The sequence below is a fragment of the Staurois parvus genome, unplaced genomic scaffold (assembly GCF_062004578.1).
Source record: "Staurois parvus isolate SC_StPar_1 unplaced genomic scaffold, SC_StPar_1.0 ptg000379l, whole genome shotgun sequence".
Classification (NCBI taxonomy): domain Eukaryota; kingdom Metazoa; phylum Chordata; class Amphibia; order Anura; family Ranidae; genus Staurois; species Staurois parvus.
In genome coordinates this window covers 102,923-123,626 of record NW_028318175.1, presented here as the reverse complement: position 1 = coordinate 123,626, position 20,704 = coordinate 102,923, and the positions used below count along the sequence as shown (strand labels likewise).

At 43.6% G+C, this 20,704-nt stretch overlaps 1 protein-coding gene across 1 annotated transcript; it reads left to right on the top strand.

Moving 5' to 3' along the window:
• The first annotated feature begins 1,956 nt into the window (after positions 1-1,956).
• Positions 1,957-20,368, top strand: LOC149456051 (CD276 antigen-like). Its single transcript, XM_089685529.1, has 2 exons — positions 1,957-2,089; positions 19,995-20,368. The coding sequence occupies exons 1-2, from the start codon at positions 2,023-2,025 to the stop codon at positions 20,366-20,368; spliced, it is 441 nt and encodes a 146-aa protein (XP_089541655.1). The 5' UTR covers positions 1,957-2,022.
• The last annotated feature ends 336 nt before the right edge of the window (positions 20,369-20,704 follow it).

Sequence of the window (20,704 nt, the reverse complement as noted above, 5' to 3'; positions counted from 1 at the left end):
CTCCTGCGGTTGTCCATTTTGTCATAGGTTGCTGGCAGATTACAGGCCTTCTATTGATGCCGCCAGGCCCCATATCGGCCATGGGCCCCCGTACCGCCTGGTCACGCTGCTGCTGGTCCCACAGTGTGACCTGGGTCCCTGTACCGCCTCCCATTGCTCCCACTCTGCCATGTGCCACTTTCAGGTCTCCTCACGCTCCTGCTGGTTTCCATTTTGTCATAGGTTGCTGTATGGCCTCCCATTGCTGCTGGCTCCACCGCCACACTGTGGCTCCAAACACTGGTTTTGGCCCCGTGACTGGCCAAAGGAGTGAAGTGTGCAGTGATTCTAAGATCGACGGCACTCATCTGCATGTCATACTGACTGACAGTATTATTTCTCTTCCCCAGCAGACTCCAAGGGCATTTAAATTAAAGGTACAGTGTTCTGCGCTAATATTAAGTCTCTCTGAAGCCTAGAAACACCCTTTTTTAAGTTAAATTCACAGCGAATTTATTCGACTCGAATCGAATATTGTCCACGAATTCGCCGAATCAGTCGAATCGAATTTTTCATTTCTTCGCTCATCTCTAATATGTATATAAAGACACAGCAAACATAGAATAGCGAGGGAATTACAGGGTAAGTTACTTTCCTTGCCTGGTTTTAGCAAATTCAAGATGCAGAGCAGAAAGGTTCTTTGATCTCCTCTGTTACGATGTTACCTCGGAGATCTCTGTGTGTGTGTGTGACAAACTCTAACTCTCTTGAAAGTCCCTCTCAAACGGAAGGGGCTCTGACTACACCTTTTGGGAGTGGTCATTGGGAGATTTCTGAAACTGCCAGCTCATGTCCCATGATATGAACCATACAGTTGACCCGAGGACTGTGCAATTACTTATCTTGAGTAAGATGGGGGAGGAAGTACACTTTACAGCCTTTATGGACAGCTGGCCTCTGGATGCAGGATGTCTTAACCTGGTTGTTCCACCCCATCTGCCAGGAGATCACAGGAATGCAGGGGGGATGTGAGGAATGATTTGAGGAATGCCTCAGATAAATAGACAGAACACGAAAAAGAGAGTGTAAAGGGGGACTCCGCTCCAACAAGGATGAGCAAGTTTGCCACAGGGGTGTCATGGTGTGGGGGATCCATCCTGCCTTGTATCAACGGTTCAGGCTGGTGGTGGTGGTGTCATGGTGTGGTGGATCCATCCTGCCTTGTATCAGCGGTTCTGGCTGGTGGTGGTGGTGTCATGGTGTGCGGGATCCATCCTGCCTTGTATCAGCGGTTCAGGCTGGTGGTGGTGGTGTCATGGTGTGGGGGATCCATCCTGCCTTGTATCAACGGTTCAGGCTGGTGGTGGCCGTGTCATGGTGAGGGGGAGATTTTCGTGGCATTAGCAAGGTGGACCTAATAAAGTGGCCAGTGAGTGTAGAAGGGGAAGTAACACTTAAAAGCTGTAGAAAACAAACGAAGTAACAAATGACTGTTGTGTAACTTATCTTTCAACTTGTTGTTTTTTTGTTTTTTAATCTTTGCCTTGCTTGTACAATATGAAAACATTTTGGAGTAGGCTGGACTTCTCATGTCTCTGTGCTCTTATAGTATCAAAAAGAATAATCAGATGGGACTTTTGAGGCACAACATATTTTATAAAACACATTTTTACTTCATCCATAGAGAAGGTATTTAACCAACATACTTCATCCATGAATGTAATTAATGTTAAATACCTTCTCTCTTTATATAAGGGTGATATACAAATGTGTTTTATAAAATATGTTGTGCCTCAAAGGTCCCATCTGATTGTTCTTTTTGATACTACAATAGATTTAGGGATGTGACATATCGTTTTTGGATTTTAGATTTTGGTTGTCTCTGCTCTTATTTGTGGTGTGGGTTGGAGACGGAAATTAATCTGGCATCCTGTGATTGTAATTTTTGATTTATAAAAAGTGAAAGTGGAACAAGGTTCAGAACATCTTGGTCATTTCCCACAACTCGGACGTCTTTTACAGTTCTCTTGGACTGGATCTGATATGGATGGAGCAATGAGGAGCGGACTGAAAATTGCACATGTGATCTTTCTTCTCCTCCTGGGATCAGGTCAGTGTCACTCTTCTGTGTATAATGTCCTTGTACCTGAGGATACATTACAGAGCCAGACAATGGAGGTTCTCTGGCCTGTGTCCTCCTAGGAGGGATTCTCACGGCCCTTCCCTCTATGACCAGCAATCCATACATAAAAAGTTAAAGCGGAACTCCAGGAAAAGTAAAAATCCTCCCTGCACCTGCTACCAGCTAGTTTATGTCTAGGGGGATGGGGGGACGGGGAACAGTTTTGTTCGTCCGCTCCCCCCCAGATTCCTCTGCACTGCTATACTGGTCTCTGCAGCCTCTGCTCCCCCAGCCCTGGTGGTCTGAGGCCCTCTGTAGTCATCAAGACCAATGCAGAGACCCCAACCCTAGCTGGATGTTAGGAAACCGAAAGACAGTCCACAGCTGGAGCCAAGGGGAGTGCTGTTTGCTGGAGAATCGGGAAATGCTTTATACGTCCTCTAGACTAAAAGGAACAGTTAACTCTTGCAGTGCTGGTGCCGTCCCACTGCAAGGGAGAACCTCATCACTTTACACCCGAACACATATTAATTACACAGATTCTGAGTCTAATTTAATACAGATAAGGCACTGAGTGAGTTTAATTACCACCTTAATCAGTCCCAGAACCTGTGTAATTAATATGTGTTCAGCTTTAAAGGGATGAGGTGGCCACCTACCGGAGTTGGAGGCCGGAGGCTTTAACCACTTGAAGACCGGAATGCTAAACTGTCACATTTTGAATGACAATTACTCAGTCATGCAACATTGTTCACAGATTAATTTCATATCTGTTTTTAGAGAAAGATAGAGCTTTCTTTTGGTGGTGTTTATTCCCCATTGAGTGTGGAGAAATTAAAGAGCAAACGCACTGCATTTGAGAACCACAAACCAATATAGTGTGTGTATATATATATATATATATTTAAAATTACAAAACGCTGTGTATATATATATATATATACACATTCCAAAGACATGCTGGTAGGTGAATTGGCTCCTATCTAAATTGTCCCTAGTATGTGTATGTATGGATGTGAGTTAGGGACCGTAGATTATACGCCCCTTGAGGGTTAGGGACTGATGTGAATGTACAATATATACAGTCAGGTCCATAAATATTGGGACATGGACACAATTCTAACATTTTTGGCTCTATACACCACCACAATGGATTTGAAATGAAACAAACATGATGTGCTTTAACTGCAGACTGTCAGCTTTAATTTGAGGGTATTTACATCCAAATCAGGTGAACGGTGTAGGAATGACAACAGTTTGCATATGTGCCTCCCACTTGTTAAGGGGCCAAAAGTAATGGGACAATTGGCTTCTCAGCTGTTCCATGGCCAGGTCTATGTTATTCCCTCATTATCCCAATTACAATGAGCAGATAAAAGGTCCAGAGTTCATTTCAAGTGTGCTATTTGCATTTGGAATCTGTTGCTGTCAACTCTCAAGATGAGATCCAAAGAGCTGTCACTATCAGTGAAGCCATCATTAGGCTGAAAAAACAAAACAAACCCATCAGAGAGATAGCAAAAACATTAGGCGTGGCCAAAACAACCGTTTGGAACATTCTTAAAAAGAAGGAACGCACCGGTGAGCTCAGCAACACCAAAAGACCCGGAACACCACGGAAAACAACTGTGGTGGATGAGCGAAGAATTCTTTCCCTGGTGAAGAAAACACCCTTCACAACAGTTGGCCAGATCAAGAACACCCTCCAGGAGGTAGGTGTATGTGTGTCAAAGTCAACAATCAAGAGAAGACTTCACCAGAGTGAATACAGAGGGTTCACCACAAGATGTAAACCATTGGTGAGCCTCAAAAACAGGAAGGCCACATTAGAGTTTGCCAAACGACATCTAAAAAAGCCTTCACAGTTCTGGAACAACATCCTATGGACAGATGAGACCAACATCAACTTGTACCAGAGTGATGGGAAGAGAAGAGTATGGAGAAGGAACTGCTCATGATCCTAAGCATACCACCCCATCAGTGAAGCATGGTGGTGGTAGTGTCATGGCGTGGGCATGTATGGCTGCCAATGGAACTGCTTCTCTTGTATTTATTGATGATGTGACTGCTGACAGAAGCAGCCGGATGAATTCTGAAGTGTTTCGGGCAATATTATCTGCTCATATTAAGCCAAATGCTTCAGAACTCATTGGATGCCGCTTCACAGTGCAGATGGACAATGACCCAAAGCAGACTGCAAAAGCAGCCAAAGAGCTTTTTAAGGGAAAGAAGTGGAATGTTATGCAATGGCCAAGTCAGTCACCTGACCTGAATCCGATTGAGCATTTCACTTGCTGAAGACAAAACTGAAGGGAAAATGCCCCAAGAACAAGCAGGAACTGAAGACAGTTGCAGTAGAGGCCTGGCAGAGCATCACCAGGGATGAAACCCAGCGTCTGGGGATGTCTATGCGTTCCACACTTCAGGCTGTAATTGACTGCAAAGGATTTGCAACCAAGTATTAAAAAGTGAAAGTTTTATTTATGATTATTATTCTGTCCCATTACTTTTGGTCCCTTAACAAGTAGGAGGCACATATGCAAACTGTTGTAATTCCTACACCGTTCACCTGATTTGGATGTAAATACCCTCAAATTAAAGCTGACAGTCTGCAGTTAAAGCACATCTTGTTTGTTTCATTTCAAATCCATTGTGGTGGTGTATAGAGCCAAAAATGTTAGAATTGTGTCGATGTCCCAATATTTATGGACCTGACTGTATGTAAAGCGCTGTGTAAATTGATGGCGCTATATAGGTACCTGAAATAAATAATATATAGATTTTTCATCAGGCTGTGACCATATAGATAGAAGTTCAGGTTACCTTGTAATAGCTGTGGTCTGTGCTGCATGTGAAGGTGCTGGAAGGCGTTGCCCTGCCTGAGTTTTGTTTAAATAAACAATTGGCGTGCACGACAGCGACAAAGAGAACTTCCAGTGATTTCCTTTCCAGATGATATCTCATGCCTAAAGTAGCTCTTTTTAGAAATGTGTATCCTGCTGATTTATTACAGAGGATGTAGGGGAGGAAAAAGCTACAATTTCTGGGGAAATTGTGTGAAGTGTTCTTGCCTCCACCAGTAGTCTACAACTGGAGTGGGCGGAGTAACTGGGTGGAGTGGCTTGTCACTCTGCTGCCTGCTCACACACCTGGGTTCCTATGGCAACTCACTTTACAGCAAGGGCAGAGAAGAACGGTTAAAAACAAACTGCTCCAACTTGCTCACTTCACTGGCGGTTGCCATTTTCAAATGGTTGTAGTTTAAAAATTATAAATCCTACACCGAAGAGCTTTATATTTTGAGAATCACAATACCCAGACCTACATTTTGATGCATTGCATGTCTCTGAAATATTAAATGAAGGCACAGTCGCAGTTTAGATATTGCCCTTCAAATTTGAGGTGGTTATTGTGGAGTTTCAATGTCAATGGGCGGCGTGAGTTGCAAAAAAATGATCATATTGTGAAAACTATCAGCACTATGGCTTAGCCGTGGACATTTTTAGTGGCAGCAGGTATAGATGAACGTTTTGATATAAGATATGTGTAGGTGGGCTTGCAAATGAGAGAGTGATGGTAGTTTAGAAATCATGTCCTGATTTTTCAGCTCACACTCTAGCTTTGAACATTCCGCCATTCATTTCTATGGGACCAATTTCACCACAAAAACGCCGATATTTCTTGAACCATTCGGCGAAACGTTCCACAAAGTAATAGCACACCAATCGGGAACAATCTGCACGTTTCGGTTTATTACTGTCTATGTAGTGTAAAAACTGTGGGAGGAGTTAGGGGGGTAAATTTGGCTATAATAATAAGAATATATATGTGAGATAACAGGAAGTGGTCGCCATGCAACAACACTTAATAACAGGTGAAGGTATTTTCCACCTTAGTGGAAGAGCATGTGCAGAGTGACTCCTAGGGCTCTGTACTGTCAGCAGATGGATTGGGGACAGTAGATGAAGGGGAAGATCAGAGAAGACAGAATCAAACAGCCTTTTAACACAATGCAGAGGATTAACCCCTTAGATTCCACAGTGAGTATAACAAGCACGCTTTCCTGCATCTACAGACCGATTGTACTGTTGGGGGTTTTACGTGTACTTCTATGGGTGGTCCACTGCATTTCTTTCCCTTGTGCCTTCAATGCATCCCCTCAAACTATGAATGCATATCTTGGTGCCTTCTAACTAAAATCTGTTCAGTCTGTTCAGTCTATACACCTTAAATGGCTGCCTCCTGTTTCAAAAGCCAATTCGAAGATGTGGTAAGTATAAGGGGGGGGGGGGGGGGAGTGTTTGTGGGCGTGGTCCCCAGATTTCATTTTGAAAATCTGACCCCCTTAATCTCGGGGGCAGTAGTCACTAGAAAGGTTTTCCCCAACTGAAGATTTCCCCTCTACTCCTGTTCTAGTGGTCAAAATGGGGACATTAATTCTCCGGGACAAATAGAGAGGGCGAATCATCCCAATGGGGGTACAGACAGAAATAAAAACCCGACAGGAAGCCCAACCCTTGCCCACTCCATCCAAAGCTAGGCCCATGGTAAATCCCATTAAACCATGCAGAAATATTTATTCCCCTGATTGATAAAGTGTATCTGTGGTGAAAATAAGATCGGAAGACGTTTATTGTAAAGTAAAATCTACAATTCTACAACGCTATCTCTCAGAAGATAAAACCTAACAAACCTACACTCCCCGCCCACTTTATTAGGTCCTCCTGTTCAATGGATTGGTAACACAAATTGCTAATCAGCCAATCACATGGCGGCAACTCAATGCATTTAGACATCTAGACATAGTGAAGACAACTTCATGAAGTTCAGACCGAGCATCGGAATGGGGAAGAAAGAGGATTTAAGTGACTTTGAACGTGGCATGGTTGTTGGTGCCAGACGGGCTGGTCTGAATATTTAAAAAACTGCTGATCTACTGGGATTTTCACGCACAAGAATCTCTAGGGTTTAAAGAGAATGGTCAGAAACAGAGAAAATATCCAGTGAGCGGCAGTTGTGTGGAGGAAAATGCCTTGTTGATGTCAGAGGTCAGAGGATAATGGGCAGACTGATTCCAGATGATAGAAAGACAACAGTAACTCCAATAACTACTCGTTACAACCAAGGTGTGCAGAATACCATCTCTCAACACACAACACGTCCAACCTTGAAACAGATGGGCTACAGCAGCAGAAGACCACACCGGGTGCCACTCCTGTCAGTAAAGAACAGGATGCGGGGGCTACAATTCGCACAGGCTCACCAAAATTGAAAAATAGACGATTGGAGAAACGTTGCCTGGTCTGATGAGTCTGGATTTCAGCTGCAACATTCAGATGGTAGGGTTAGAATTTGGTGTAAATAACATGAAAGCATGGATCCATCCTGCCTTGTATCAATGGTTCAGGTTGGTGGTGGTGGTGTCATGGTGTGGGGGATCCATCCTGCCTTGTATCAACGGTTCAGGCTGGTGGTGGTGGTGTGGGGGATCCATTCTGCTTTGTATCAACGGTTCAGGCTGGTGGTGATGGTGTCATGGTGTGGTGTATCAATGGTTCAGCCTGGTGGTGGGGGTGTCATGGTGTGGTGTATCAATGGTTCATGCTGGTGGTGGTGGTGTCATGGTGTGGGGGATCCATCCTGCCTTGTATCAACGGTTCAGGCTGGTGGTGTTATGGTGTGGGGGATCCATCCTGCCTTGTATCAACGGTTCAGGCTGGTGGTGGTGATGGCGGTGTCATGGTGTGGTGGATCCATCCTGCCTTGTATCAACGGTTCAGGCTGGTGGTGGTGGTGTCATGGTGTGGGGGATCCATCCTGCCTTGTATCAACGGTTCAGGCTGGTGGTGGCCGTGTCATGGTGTGGGGCCTAATAAAGTGGCCAGTGAGTGTAGAAGGGGAAGTAACACTTAAAAGCTGTAGAAAACAAACAAAGTAACAAATGACTGTTGTGTAACTTATCTTTCAACTTGTTGTTTTTTTGTTTTTTAATCTTTGCTTTGCTTGTACAATATGAACACAATTTGGAGTAGGCTGGACTTCTCATGTCTCTGTGCTCTTATAGTATCAAAAAGACTAATCAGACGGGATCTTTGAGGCACAACATATTTTATAAAACACATTTTTACTTCATCCATAGAGAAAGTATTTAAAACCACACACTTCATCCATTAATGTAATTAATGTTAAATACCGTCTCTCTTTATATAAGGATGAAATAAAAATGTGTTTTATAAAATGTGTTGTGCCTCAAAAGTCCCATCTGATTATTCTTTTTGATACTACAATAGATTTAGGGATGTGACATATTGTTTTTAGATTGTAGATTTTGGTTGTCTCTGCTCTTATTTGTGGTGTGGTTTGGAGACGGAAATTAATCTGGAATCCTGTAATTGGAATTTTCGATTTCTAAAAAGTGAAAGTGGAACAAGGTTCAGAACATCTTAGTCATTTCCCAGAACTCGGACGTCTTTCACAGTTCTCTTGGAGTGGATCCTGCATGGATGGAACAATGGGGAGTGGGCTGAAAATTGCACATGTGATCTGCTTTCTTCTCCTCCTGAGATCAGGTCAGTGTCACTCTTCTGTGTATAATGTCCTTGTACCTGAGGATACATTACAGAGCCGGACAATGGAGGTTCTCTGGCCTGTGTCCTCCTAGGAGGGATTCTCACGGCCCTTCCCTCTATGATCAGCAATCCATACATAAAAAGTTAAAGCAGAACTCCAGGAAAAGTAAAAATCCTCCCTGCACCTGCTACCAGCTAGTTTATGTCTAGGGGGATGGGGGGATGGGGAACAGTTTTGATCGTCCACTCCCCCATAGATTCCTCTGCACTGCTATACTGGTCTCTGCAGCCTCTGCTCCCCCAGCCCTGGTGGTCTGAGGCTCTCTGTAGTCATCAAGACTAATGCAGAGACCCCAACCCTAGCTGGATGTTAGGAAACCGAGAGCCAGTCCACAGTTGGAGCCAAGGGGAGTGCCGTTTGCTGGAGAATCGGGAAATGCTTTATACGTCCTCTAGAGTAAAAGGAACCGTTAACTCTTGCAGTGCGGGTGCCGTCCCACTGCAAGGGAGAACCTCATCACTTTAAACCCGAACACATATTAATGACACAGATTCTGAGTCTAATTTAATACAGATAAGGCACTGAGTGAGTTTAATTACCACCTTAATCAGTCCCAGAACCTGTGTAATTAATATGTGTTCAGCTTTAAAGGGATGAGGTGGCCACCCTACCGGAGTTGGAGGCCGGAGGCTTTAACCACTTGATGACCGGAATGCTAAACTGTCACATTTTGAATGACAATTACTCAGTCATACAACACTGTTCACACATTAATTTCATATCTGTTTTTAGAGAAAGATAGAGCTTTCTTTTGGTGGTGTTTATTCCCCATTGAGTGTGCAGAAATTAAAGAGGAAACGCACTGCATCTGAGCACCACAAACCAAAAAGGCTATATAATTCATTTTTAAAACTCAAAACAAACTCCCCCCATCCATCCATCCATGCCTCCAGGATTTATTTTGCAAATAAATAATTTTGAGGCATTTCTGGCAGTGGCCATCTTGAGTAAAGGCAGATGATTCATGTAGCAGTTACTTCCTGGAATCCATCTGTCCTTAGCTCAGGCATTGACTGAGCTGAGAACTCTCCCTCCCCTCCTGAAAACTTCTGGGATGTATGACATCATTTGCCTAGGCATGAAAAACAGGAATTAAATGAAGGAATGCAAAAAAAAAGTTCAAACAAATAAATTTAATATACTTTCTTATCTATTTATTAATGCCAGCAGCAGAAATAGTTAATAGTTGATTGAGTGAGGTTGCACTTTAAGAGTCTTTACGGGATTAGAAGTATAGAGTCCCATCTAGTAACACAATGGAGAGGTATCCCATCCTGCATTACATGCAGAGACAGAACTGACACACTTGGAGTTTATTGGCACCCCAATAAGGCACATAATACTATATATATATATATATATATATATATATACACACACATACATACATACACACACACTATATTGCCAAAAGTATTGGGACACCTGGCTTTCCACGTACATGAACTTTAATGGTCCTCCAGTCTTAGTCCGTAGGGTTCAATATTGAATTGGCCCCGCCCTTTGCAGCTATAACACCTTCAACTCTCCTGGAAAAGCCGTCCACAAGGTTTAGGAGGGTGTCTATGGGAAGGTTGGACCATTCTTCCAGAAGCACATTTGTCAGGTCAGGCACTGATGTCGGAGGAGGAGGTCTGGCTCCGCTCTAATTCATCCCAAGGTGTTCTATGGGGTTGAGGTCAGGACTCTGTGCAGGACAGTCAAGTTCCTCCACCCCAAACTGGCTCCTCCATGTCTTTATGGAGCTTCCTTGATGCACTGGTGGACAGTCATGTTGGAACAGGAAGGGGCCATCCCCAAACTCTTCCGACAAAGCTGGGAGCATGAAATTGTCCAAACTGTCGTCTTAAGATTTCTCTTCACTGGAACTAGGGGGCCAAGCCCAACCCCTGAAAAACAACCCCACACCATAATCCCCCCTCCACCAAACTTTACACTTAGCACAATGCAATCAGGCAAGTACCGTTCTTCTGGCCACCGCCAAACCTAGACACGTTCATTGGATTGCCAGACAGGGAAGTGTGATTGGTCATTCCAGAGAACACGTCTCCTCTGCTCTAGAGTCCAGTGGCGGTGTTAAGGATCCGGGTATGACCAGAAATGTGTGGACTGACACAGGGAAGTAGCAGGCTTCAGGAACACAGGCGTAGTCAGGCTAGAGAGGTGGAATGGTCAGGCAGGCCGTAAGGTACTGTCAGGTGCCACCTGGCAGTGTCTCTAGCAGCCCACAGCACAGATTTCCTCAGGGCGCGGGGTCTAAGTCCCAGCCTGCTATTCACCAGGGCCCCTGATGGTGGGGATGGACTTGGTGCAGACTGGAACCAGGTCGTGACCCGAGTGCATCCGGCTGTGGTAGAGAGTACTGGCAGAGGAGTGCAGGAACGGAGTCTGATGGGAAGAGGCAGGCAGACTTACTAAAGGTGATCTGTGCGGGATGGATGGATCGTCGGGTGAAGTAAGCGTAGTCAGACAGGCCGGGTCGGTATCGTGTGGGCAGCGTGGTACAGGAGGAGCAAGCAGAGAATGATCGGGGTCACAAGCCAGGTTCAGCAGGTAGCGGGCAGCGCGGTACCGAGGATCAGGCAGAAGGATGGTCAGGCAAGCCAGGGGTTCAACAGGAGACGGTCAGCAGAGGTCAGGATCAAAGCAGGGTCAGCATCGAGGCAGGAACACAGGATACTAGGTACAGGGGCTCATGGGAAACATACACCAAGGCCCTGATCACAGGCCTGGTCATTCCTTAAATACACCTCCTGCAATCAGCTTCAGGTGTTGGCTGACTGCAGGAGTGAGCTTCTGGCTGCTGAGAGCACCCGCTGGTCAGCCCTGGTACTGCAGCCCACACGGCAGGTGAGTCCCACCAACAGTACTGAGTCCATTCCTGACAGGCGGCGTGCTTTACACCACGGCATCCGACGCTTTGCATTGCACTTGGTGATGGAAGGCTTGGATGCAGCTGCTCGGCCATGGAAACCCATTCCATGAAGCTCTCTACGCACTGTTGTTGGGCTCATCTGAAGGCCACACCAAGTTTGGAGGTCTTTAGCTATTGACTCTGCAGACAGTTGGCGACTTCTGCACACTGTGCGCTTCAGCATGCGCTGACCCCTGTCATGTGACGTGGCCTACCACTTGGTGGCTGAGTGGCTGTTGTTCCCAGTGGCTTCCATTTTGTTATAATCCCACTAACAGTTGAGCGTGGAATATTTAGTAGCCAGGAAATGTCACGGATGGACTTATTGCACAGGTGGCCACCTATCACGGGACCACGCTTGGAGTCACTGAGCTCCTGAGAGTGACCCTTGAGGTTTAGGGACTGATGTGAATGTACAATATATATGTAAAGCGCTGTGTAAATTGATGGCGCTATATATGTACCTGAAGTAAATCATAACATATAGATTTTTCATCAGGCTGTGACCATATAGATAGAAGTTCAGGTTACCTTGTAATAGCTGTGGTCCGTGCTGCATGTGAAGGTGCTGGAAGGCGTTGCCCCGCCTGAGTTTTGTTTAAATAAACAATTGGCGTGCACGTCAGCGACAAAGAGAACTTCCAGTGATTTCCTTTCCAGCTGATATCTCATGCCTAAAGTAGCTCTTTTTAGAAATGTGTATCCTGCTGATTTATTACAGAGGGTGTAGGGGAGGAAAAAGCACACAAGAGAAAAAGAAGAAGGGAATAACAGGTGAAGGTATTTTCCACCTTAGTGGGGTGGCACTCACAGAGGAAGAGATACAGGTCCTAGATAAGGGATTAAAATTTGCTCCGACCAAAAGCCTCAATAAGTTTGAAACCCATGTTGGTATTCAAAAATTAGTGAGGAATCTTAACATTAAAAAATATTACGCTCAAAATCCACAACCCAGCCCTATTCAAAATGATGTAAGAAAGGGAGAATATCATACACATCTTAGTAACAAGTCTACTTTCAACCCAGTGGCTACAGACAACAGATACATAGATATGCTCAATAAATTAGTTATAGAGGATTTAGATAGATTACCAATAAAAAAACCTATAGAAACTATAGAAATCAGGAGGGGCATTGAGACATTAGGAAAAAGGAAAGACAGTCATCCGCCCTGCGGATAAAGGGGGAGGAATAGTTATATTGTCTAAAGAATATTATGAACAGGAAATTGAGTAATATGTTGAGTAATAGTAATACAGAACGCTATCTTCTAAGAAAATCCTACTAAACAATATAAAAAAAAGAATTGGAAAAAAATAGTGAAATATGGACGTAGGAAGGGCATACTAAATTAAAAGGAAGAAGAAAAAATCTAATTCCATCTTTATGTAAACTACCGGTCATATACATGGTTCCAAAAATTCATAAAGATAGCAGACAACCCCCCAGAAGGCCAATTATTAATGGGATAGATTCTCTATCAGCTAGAATGGGGGAGTATGTGGATTGTTTCTTACAACCACTAGAAGCGCAGACACCAGCGTATACGAAGGATACCAAACACATCATACAATTAATTCAGAATATAGAGGTAACACAACAAACTGTCCTTAGTACAGCTGATGTATCAGTACTAAACACTAATATAGAATATGAAGGGGCAATTAAGGCAGCTAAATAGGCACTAAAAAATACTCCACATTAACACGAGTTTATCATAAAATGTCTAACATTTTGTCTTAAACATAATTATTTTTGGTACCAGGGAGTATATCTGCAAACAGTGGGAGCGGCTATGGGAGCTGAGTTTGTTCCCAGCATTGCAAACGTATATATGGCTGAATGGGAAGAGGAAACTATTTTTGAAAATGTAAAGAAAGATGTAACCCTGTACAGATTTATTGACGATCTTATCATAGTGTGGCAGGGAGAACAAAACTCCTTACATGAATTCCTGGTCAACCTGAATAATAATGATAAAAATATTAAATTAAGTTGGGAGATTAATCCTTACAACATACATTTTCTGGACTTAGAAATTATTAGAGATGAGAATGTAATCTACACTAAAACAGATTTTAAAAAGTACTGATAGAAATGCCTACATCCCTACCCCAATCCATCAGACTGTCACCTACCCTCCTCACCTTCAGGCGCACCCTGAAAACCCTCCTCTTCAGGGAAGCCTACTCCAACCTCACCTAACACCCGACCTCACCTAACAACTAACCTCCTTCACTCCTCCCACCACTCCATCCCCCACAGCCATTTCCTCCTGTACCACCTTCCTCTCCCTCCTTGATTGTAAGCTCGAAAGAGCAGGGCCCTCGAACCCCTCGTGTATTGTATTGTTACTGTACTGTCTCATGTCCTGTCCCCCTTGCTACTGTACAGAGCTGAGCAAACCCTTTGGCGCTATATAAATACTGTATAATAATAATAATAGTTGCCATGTCAAACCATGGCTCACAAACATCCCAAGGGGACAATTTATGCGTAATAAGAAAAATTGTAGTACATCTCAAGATTATAAAATACAAAGTCAAATTATAGCAGAAAGATTTATACATAAAGGTTAACAGGAAAAAGAGATTGAGAAGAGAAGAAATAAAATAAGGGAGCAGAAATTGTAATTTTTTTTCAGACAAATAAAGAATTCTTTTGATCACCACTTTTTATTTTTTATTATATAAACAATATCATTGCAGATCATCGCCATTAGTAGTATATAAATAAAAATTATAAATAAACATTCCACTATAGTCTATAGACGGTGTACCTTTCACACAAACCAACTAATATACACTTATTGGGATTTTTGTATTTTTTAGAAGAATACATTTTAACCAAAATTTATGAAGAAATTAGATTTTTTTTTAATTTTTTATAGAAGTAACAAAAATCATGTTTTTTTTTTTTAATTTTCCGTTTATATCACAAAAATAAAAAAAAAAACCAGAAGTGATCGAATATCACCAAGATAAATCTATATTTGTGTGATGATAATATAAATTTTGTTTGGGTACAGTGTTGCATGACCGAGTAATTACCAGTTAAAGTAGCACAGTGTGGTATAGCAAAAAATGGCCTGCTCATAAAGGGGGTAAAATCTTCCGGAGCTGAAGTGGTTAAAAACGCTGTGCAACCCAGACCGCACATCACTATGGTATCATGTGATCCAGTTCAGGCAAACGCAATGCACTTACAGCCTGTATTTAGTGTGTCTTTGGGAAACATTGACCCCCCTGAAGCAGATCGGAAATGAAGGTGTCTGACTCCTCGACCTGAACACTCTACAGGTACAAAAGTTCCAAATGGAAGCTGCCAGGTTGGTGATTGCCTCCCTCCTTCTGGGGGATTTTCTGACCTCAATAGACATCCAGGTGACTTTCTTACAGATTACAAAATTTCCACCTCAACAGCGGAATCTGTGTTTTCCAGAACCTTTTCCAATTTTTCACCCTCCCCTTTTGCTTCTCCACTGCTCCCCATGGTTTCACCAAGGCGCTCATCTCTGCTTTGTGCTCAGGGGATTCATGATATACATTGCTCAGAAAATTAAAGGAAGACTTTTTAATCCAAGTATAGCATCAAGTCAATGAAACTTCTGGGATATGGATCTGGTCAGGGAAGTAGCAGAGGGGGGTGTTAATCACTTTCAGCTGCTTTGGTGTTAATTAAATTAGCAACAGGTACACTAAATGGACAACAATGAGTCGACCCCCCAAAACAGGAATGGCTTTACAGATGGAGGCCACTGACATTTTTTTCCCTCCTCATCTTTTCTGACTGTTTTTCACTAGTTTTGCATTTGGCTTGGGTCAGTGTCACTACTAGTAGTATGAGGCCATACCTGGACCCTACAGAGGTTGCACAGGCAGTCCAACTCCTCCAGGATGGCACATCAATACGTACCATTGCCAGAAGGTTTGCGGTCTCTCCCAGCACAGTCTCAAGATCATGGAGGAGATTCAAGGAGACAGGCAGTTACTCTAGAAAAGCAGAACAGGGCCGCAGAAGGTCCTTAACCCATCAGCAGGACCGGTATCTGCTCCTTTGTGCAAGGAGGAACAGGATGAGCCTTGCCAGAGCCCTACAAAATTGCCTCCAGCAGGCCACTGGTGTGAATGTCTCTGACCAAACAATCAGAAACAGACTTCATGATGGTGGTCTGAGGGCCCGATGTCCTCAAGTGGGCCCTGTGCTCACTGTTCGGCACCATAGAACTCAATTGGCATTTGCCATTGAACACCAGAATTGGCAGGTCCACCACTGGTGCTCTGTGCTTTTCACAGATGAGAGCAGGTTCACCCTGAGCACATGTGACAGACGTGAAAGGGTCTGGAGAAGCCGTGGAGAACATTCTGCTGCCTGTAACACCGTTCAGCATGTCTGTTTTGGTGGTGGGTCAGTGATAGTATGGGGAGTCCTATCCATGGAGGGACACAGACCTCTACAGGCTAGACAATGGCACCCTGCCTGCCATTAGGTATCGGGGTCAAATCCTTGGACCCCTTGTCAGACCCTACGCTGGTGCAGTGGGTCCTGGGTTCCTCCTGCCCAGCCTCCTGTGGAGAGAGTATGCAGGCAGTTCCTGGAGGATGGAGGAATTGATACCATTGAATGGCCCCCACGCTCACCTGACCTAAATCCAATAGAGCACCTCTGGGATGTCCATCCGACGCCACCAGGTTGCACCTCAGACTGTCCAGGAGCCCAGTGATGCCCTGGTCCAGATCTGGGAGGAAATCCCCCAGGACACCATCCGTGGTCTCATTAGGAGCCTCCCCCGACGTTGTCAGGCATGCATACAAGCACGTGGGGGCCACACAGACTACTGAGGACCATTCTGAGTTGCTGCAATGAAATGGACTGCTGCATTATTTTTTCACTTTAATTTTCGGGTGTCTTTGAATTCATTCCTTTGTAGGTTGATAAATTTAATTTCTGTCAAATGATGGGGCGTCCTTAGGTTCCTAACACATTACCCCGTCCATATCAGTATAGATATCCAGCAGGAGGTTTTTCCCCATTGAGATCTGATGGGTTTTCCAAGTCAATGGCCAATATTTAAGGATACTTTGTAATATTTTACCCTGATCGTTTTTTTTTAGAGAAAAAAAATCATTTCTATCTCTGCCTTGGGCCCCATTCCAATTGTTTGCATGCTCTCCAGCTGTGTTTTAAAACTTTTGCTTTTGCCTCTGAAACATGGCATTGGTTTATTTTGTTCTTGCCTCATTTTTTTTAACTGCGTCATCTCTGCAATGTGGGTTTGAGGATTATGATTTGTGGTTTGTACACAGTACAGTGTGCTACTAACTAGAAGATCCTGTGTGCTGTGACTTTCTTTGCCCCTGTTTGGCAGTGTATATGATGTTAATAGCTTTCTTGTTTTAAAGTGTATACTTTTAGTTTTTGGCTGTATTGACTCTACTGCTTCCAACGCATCAATTATTGCTGCTACATAAAACAATCAATGTTTTTTTTGGCAAAAACTACCTACTTCAAAGTTGTCTTTTTATTAAGATGTTTATTACATACAGCATGGACACCTCCCCCAAAAATAGGAAGTCCTCCTAAGTGATTATACCTCATATCAACCATACATAAAGCCTGTTATTTTTTTATAACAACTAACATGTATAATCAGTGTCAGCCATAATGGAAGTCATTTTAATCTTGCGTCAACACCACTCATGTTCAAAAATACATCTGTGCATTCCAACCCACCACCGATGGAAAGCAGATTATGTGTATGATATGAACCCTACATCTAGAAAGGTCAAAGAAACACTTGTAATTCCACGTAATGTGACCCAGGATGTCAAAATGTTCCCTTTGAATGGTAAGTAGGAACTCATCTGCCATCTTATGGACGTAGTGGATCACTGAGCTCAATACCCAGCTGCTGTGAGCCGGGGTATCATGTGAGCGTTATGACCAATCATAGCAATCACATGATTAAATACCTAAGACTGTCTAGTTTCCAAAAAAAGGGGTCATTTGGGGGGGAGGTATTTGTCCTGTCCTGACATTTGGGGTATATTTGTACCATCCTGACATTTGGGGGGTATTTGTACTATCCTGACATTTGGGGGTATCTGTCCTGTCCTGACATTTGGGGGGGATTTGTACCATCCTGACATTTGGGGGGTATTTGTGCCATCCTGACATTTGGGGGTATTTGTACTCCCCTGACATTTGAGAGATATCTGTAATGTCCTGACATTTGGGGGGTATTTGTACTGTCCTGACATTTAGAGGGTATTTGTACTGTCCTGGCATTTGGGGGTATTGTACTGTCCTGACATTTTAGGGCCTCAAGATTTGAAACCTGAAGTCAGTAAAGCAGAATAGTTCAATTTTCAAATATACTGTATATCTAATAGTTTGTAGATTCTGTAACTTTGGTACAGACTAAATAATAAACACTGATTTGGGGTATCTTTACCAAAGAGTTGTAACAGAATATATTTTGGTTTAAATTTAAGAGGAAAGATGTTTTGCTTGCAAGATTTTATAACATAAATTAAGAATAATGGAATTTTGTTTTCAAAATTTTGAGTATTTTTTTGTTTATATAGCAAAAAATAAAAAAAAAACCCAGTGGTGATTAAATACCACCAAAAAAAGCTCTTAAAGATGGCTGATCCCACAGTGCCCATATCTGAGAGGATGTCTCCAGTCTATACCAAATGTTAGCCATCAGATGTTCTATCCTCCTAATTTCTATAACCGTATCCAGTAGGTCTGTCTGAGAAAGGACAACAGTTTCCTCCAGTGGAGAGGGATAGGTCTCAAACCTTCTGTTAGGATATGGGTGGTCAATTTTTTAGAGGTTTTGGGTATATCTGTGAAAAGGAGGCCAATAGGGTTGAGGACACGGTCCAACTGGAGTAACCCTCCCTAGACTTGACACAGATAATCTTCTACCTTCTCTCAGGTTGAATCACGGGGCATAGCCAGAATATATGAAAGAAAACGCCAACTGATTGTCTGCATCTGCACCACATTTTGGATTCAGAGGGTTTATAGAAGTGTAGAACCTCAGGTTGAAGCATACTGGAGGCAGTGGCATCCCTAGGGGTGGGGCAGGGGGTGCGGGCTGCTCCGGGTGACACCATCACAGGGGTGCAGGATGCCAGCAGTGACAGCTGCCCCCGGTGTAGCAGTAAAATGAGAATCCCATGAAGATATGAACCTATACGGGGTTAACTGATCTTGCACCCCATAGTGATCTGCGGGATCAGCTTCAGTGGTTTGCAGCCTGTAAGAGGGTAACCGTGGCAGCTCTGTGCTAGTCATAGATCGGCTTCTTCGGCCTGAAACCAGCACATGTGCAGTTGCTTCAGGGGATACATATCTTCATGGGATACTCATTTTACTGCTACACCGGCAACGTTCCTTCCTCTCAGGAGGGGCGACACCATATGGTACCGCACTGGGTGACACCAACCCTAGGGATGCCTCTGACTGGAGGGTTACCATTACTGATTCCATTGTCAAAGCACCTTGTTGGATCCCGGTTTAACCACTTGACCTCTGGAAGGTTTTACCCCCTTCATGTCCAGGGCATTTCTTGCTATTCGCCACTACGCTATTCTAACTGGTAATTTCACGGTCATGCAACGCTGTTACCAAATGAAATTTATATAATTTTTTCACACATATAGCGCTTTCTTTTGGTGGTATTTGATCACTACTGGGGTTTTTTATTTTTTACGATACAATAAATACCAAAATTGGGAAGGGATTAACATTTAGGGGTGATCAAGGGAATAAATATGTACCCAACAATGTGTAATGTGTGTATTATGTGCTGCTTTTACTAACAGATCTCTTTGTTTCTCATCCCTGCTTTGCAGGAATAAGAACCACAGATCTTTCCCTGTGTACAGATTGTTCATCAACAAAGAGCTCTGGGCTGCACCCCTTTAGCACCTGATGGATAAATGCATGCACTTGCTGTTGGGATTTGAGCACAGGTATCTCTTGTTTGTTTGCTGGACTGTGATTGGACACAGCTGATCAGCAGGTCCCAGTCCTGAATCCTGTTGTGGAACCAGTCGGGCTTGCTAACAGACTCCCGTTGTGTACAATCACAGCAGGTGTTGGTGGTGGGGTCTCGCATGCGTGTCCGCTAAACCCAAAACCAGACAGTGACAGACCAGTATGTTGCTTTGCCTGCACGGCCCGCCTGTCCACAGTATACTGCGGGGGGGGGGGGGTCCATAAGTGGTTTGGGTGCCGTTGCAGTGTTATTCTGGATTACGTTAGCAGTTTAGTTTCCTCCATCACAAATGATCCTGTACAATTGTCATCACTCTTTTTTGTTCTAATTTTTAGGTGATTTTCAGGTTCGGAGGCTGAGAGTTACTGGGAAAGATGTTCCTACTGAAGCCCTTAGAGGAGAAGATGTCACCATCCCTTGTCTGCTGTCTGGTGTCCCAATACCGCTGAATCTAGAGAAACTAGCAGTTGTCTGGACTCTCAGATTACAGAATGGAACTGGACGTGAGGTTTATGGTTTTAGTAGTTACAAACATACACCATCGAGGATCGGATCTCACATGAATGACAAAGACCTCCAACAAGGCAATGCCAGTCTTTCCATACCCAACATTCAGATCACAGATGAAGGGGACTATCACTGCTTTGTTATCTGCACTCCGGATTCCACCTCCGCTACATCTACTCTGCAAGTATCAGGTACACAGTGAGATCTGCAAGAAAAGAGAAAAATTAGGTGCACTAGACAGTGCCGATAATGCATTTATTGATAATGAAAGGAATAACAATAATTATACTCACACATGGGGGTTGACTTACTAAAGGCAAATAGGCTGTGCACCATACAAGGTGCAGTTGAACACTACAAGTGCAATTGCTCCAGAGCTTTGTAAATGAGATAAAGATTCACTTTGCAAATACCCAATCATGTGCAAGGAAAATTGAAAAAAATTCACTTTTGCTTGCACATGATTGGACAATGGAAGTCATCAGAGCTTTTGCTCATTTATTAAGCTCTGGAGCAACTGCTCTTGCAAAGTGCACAG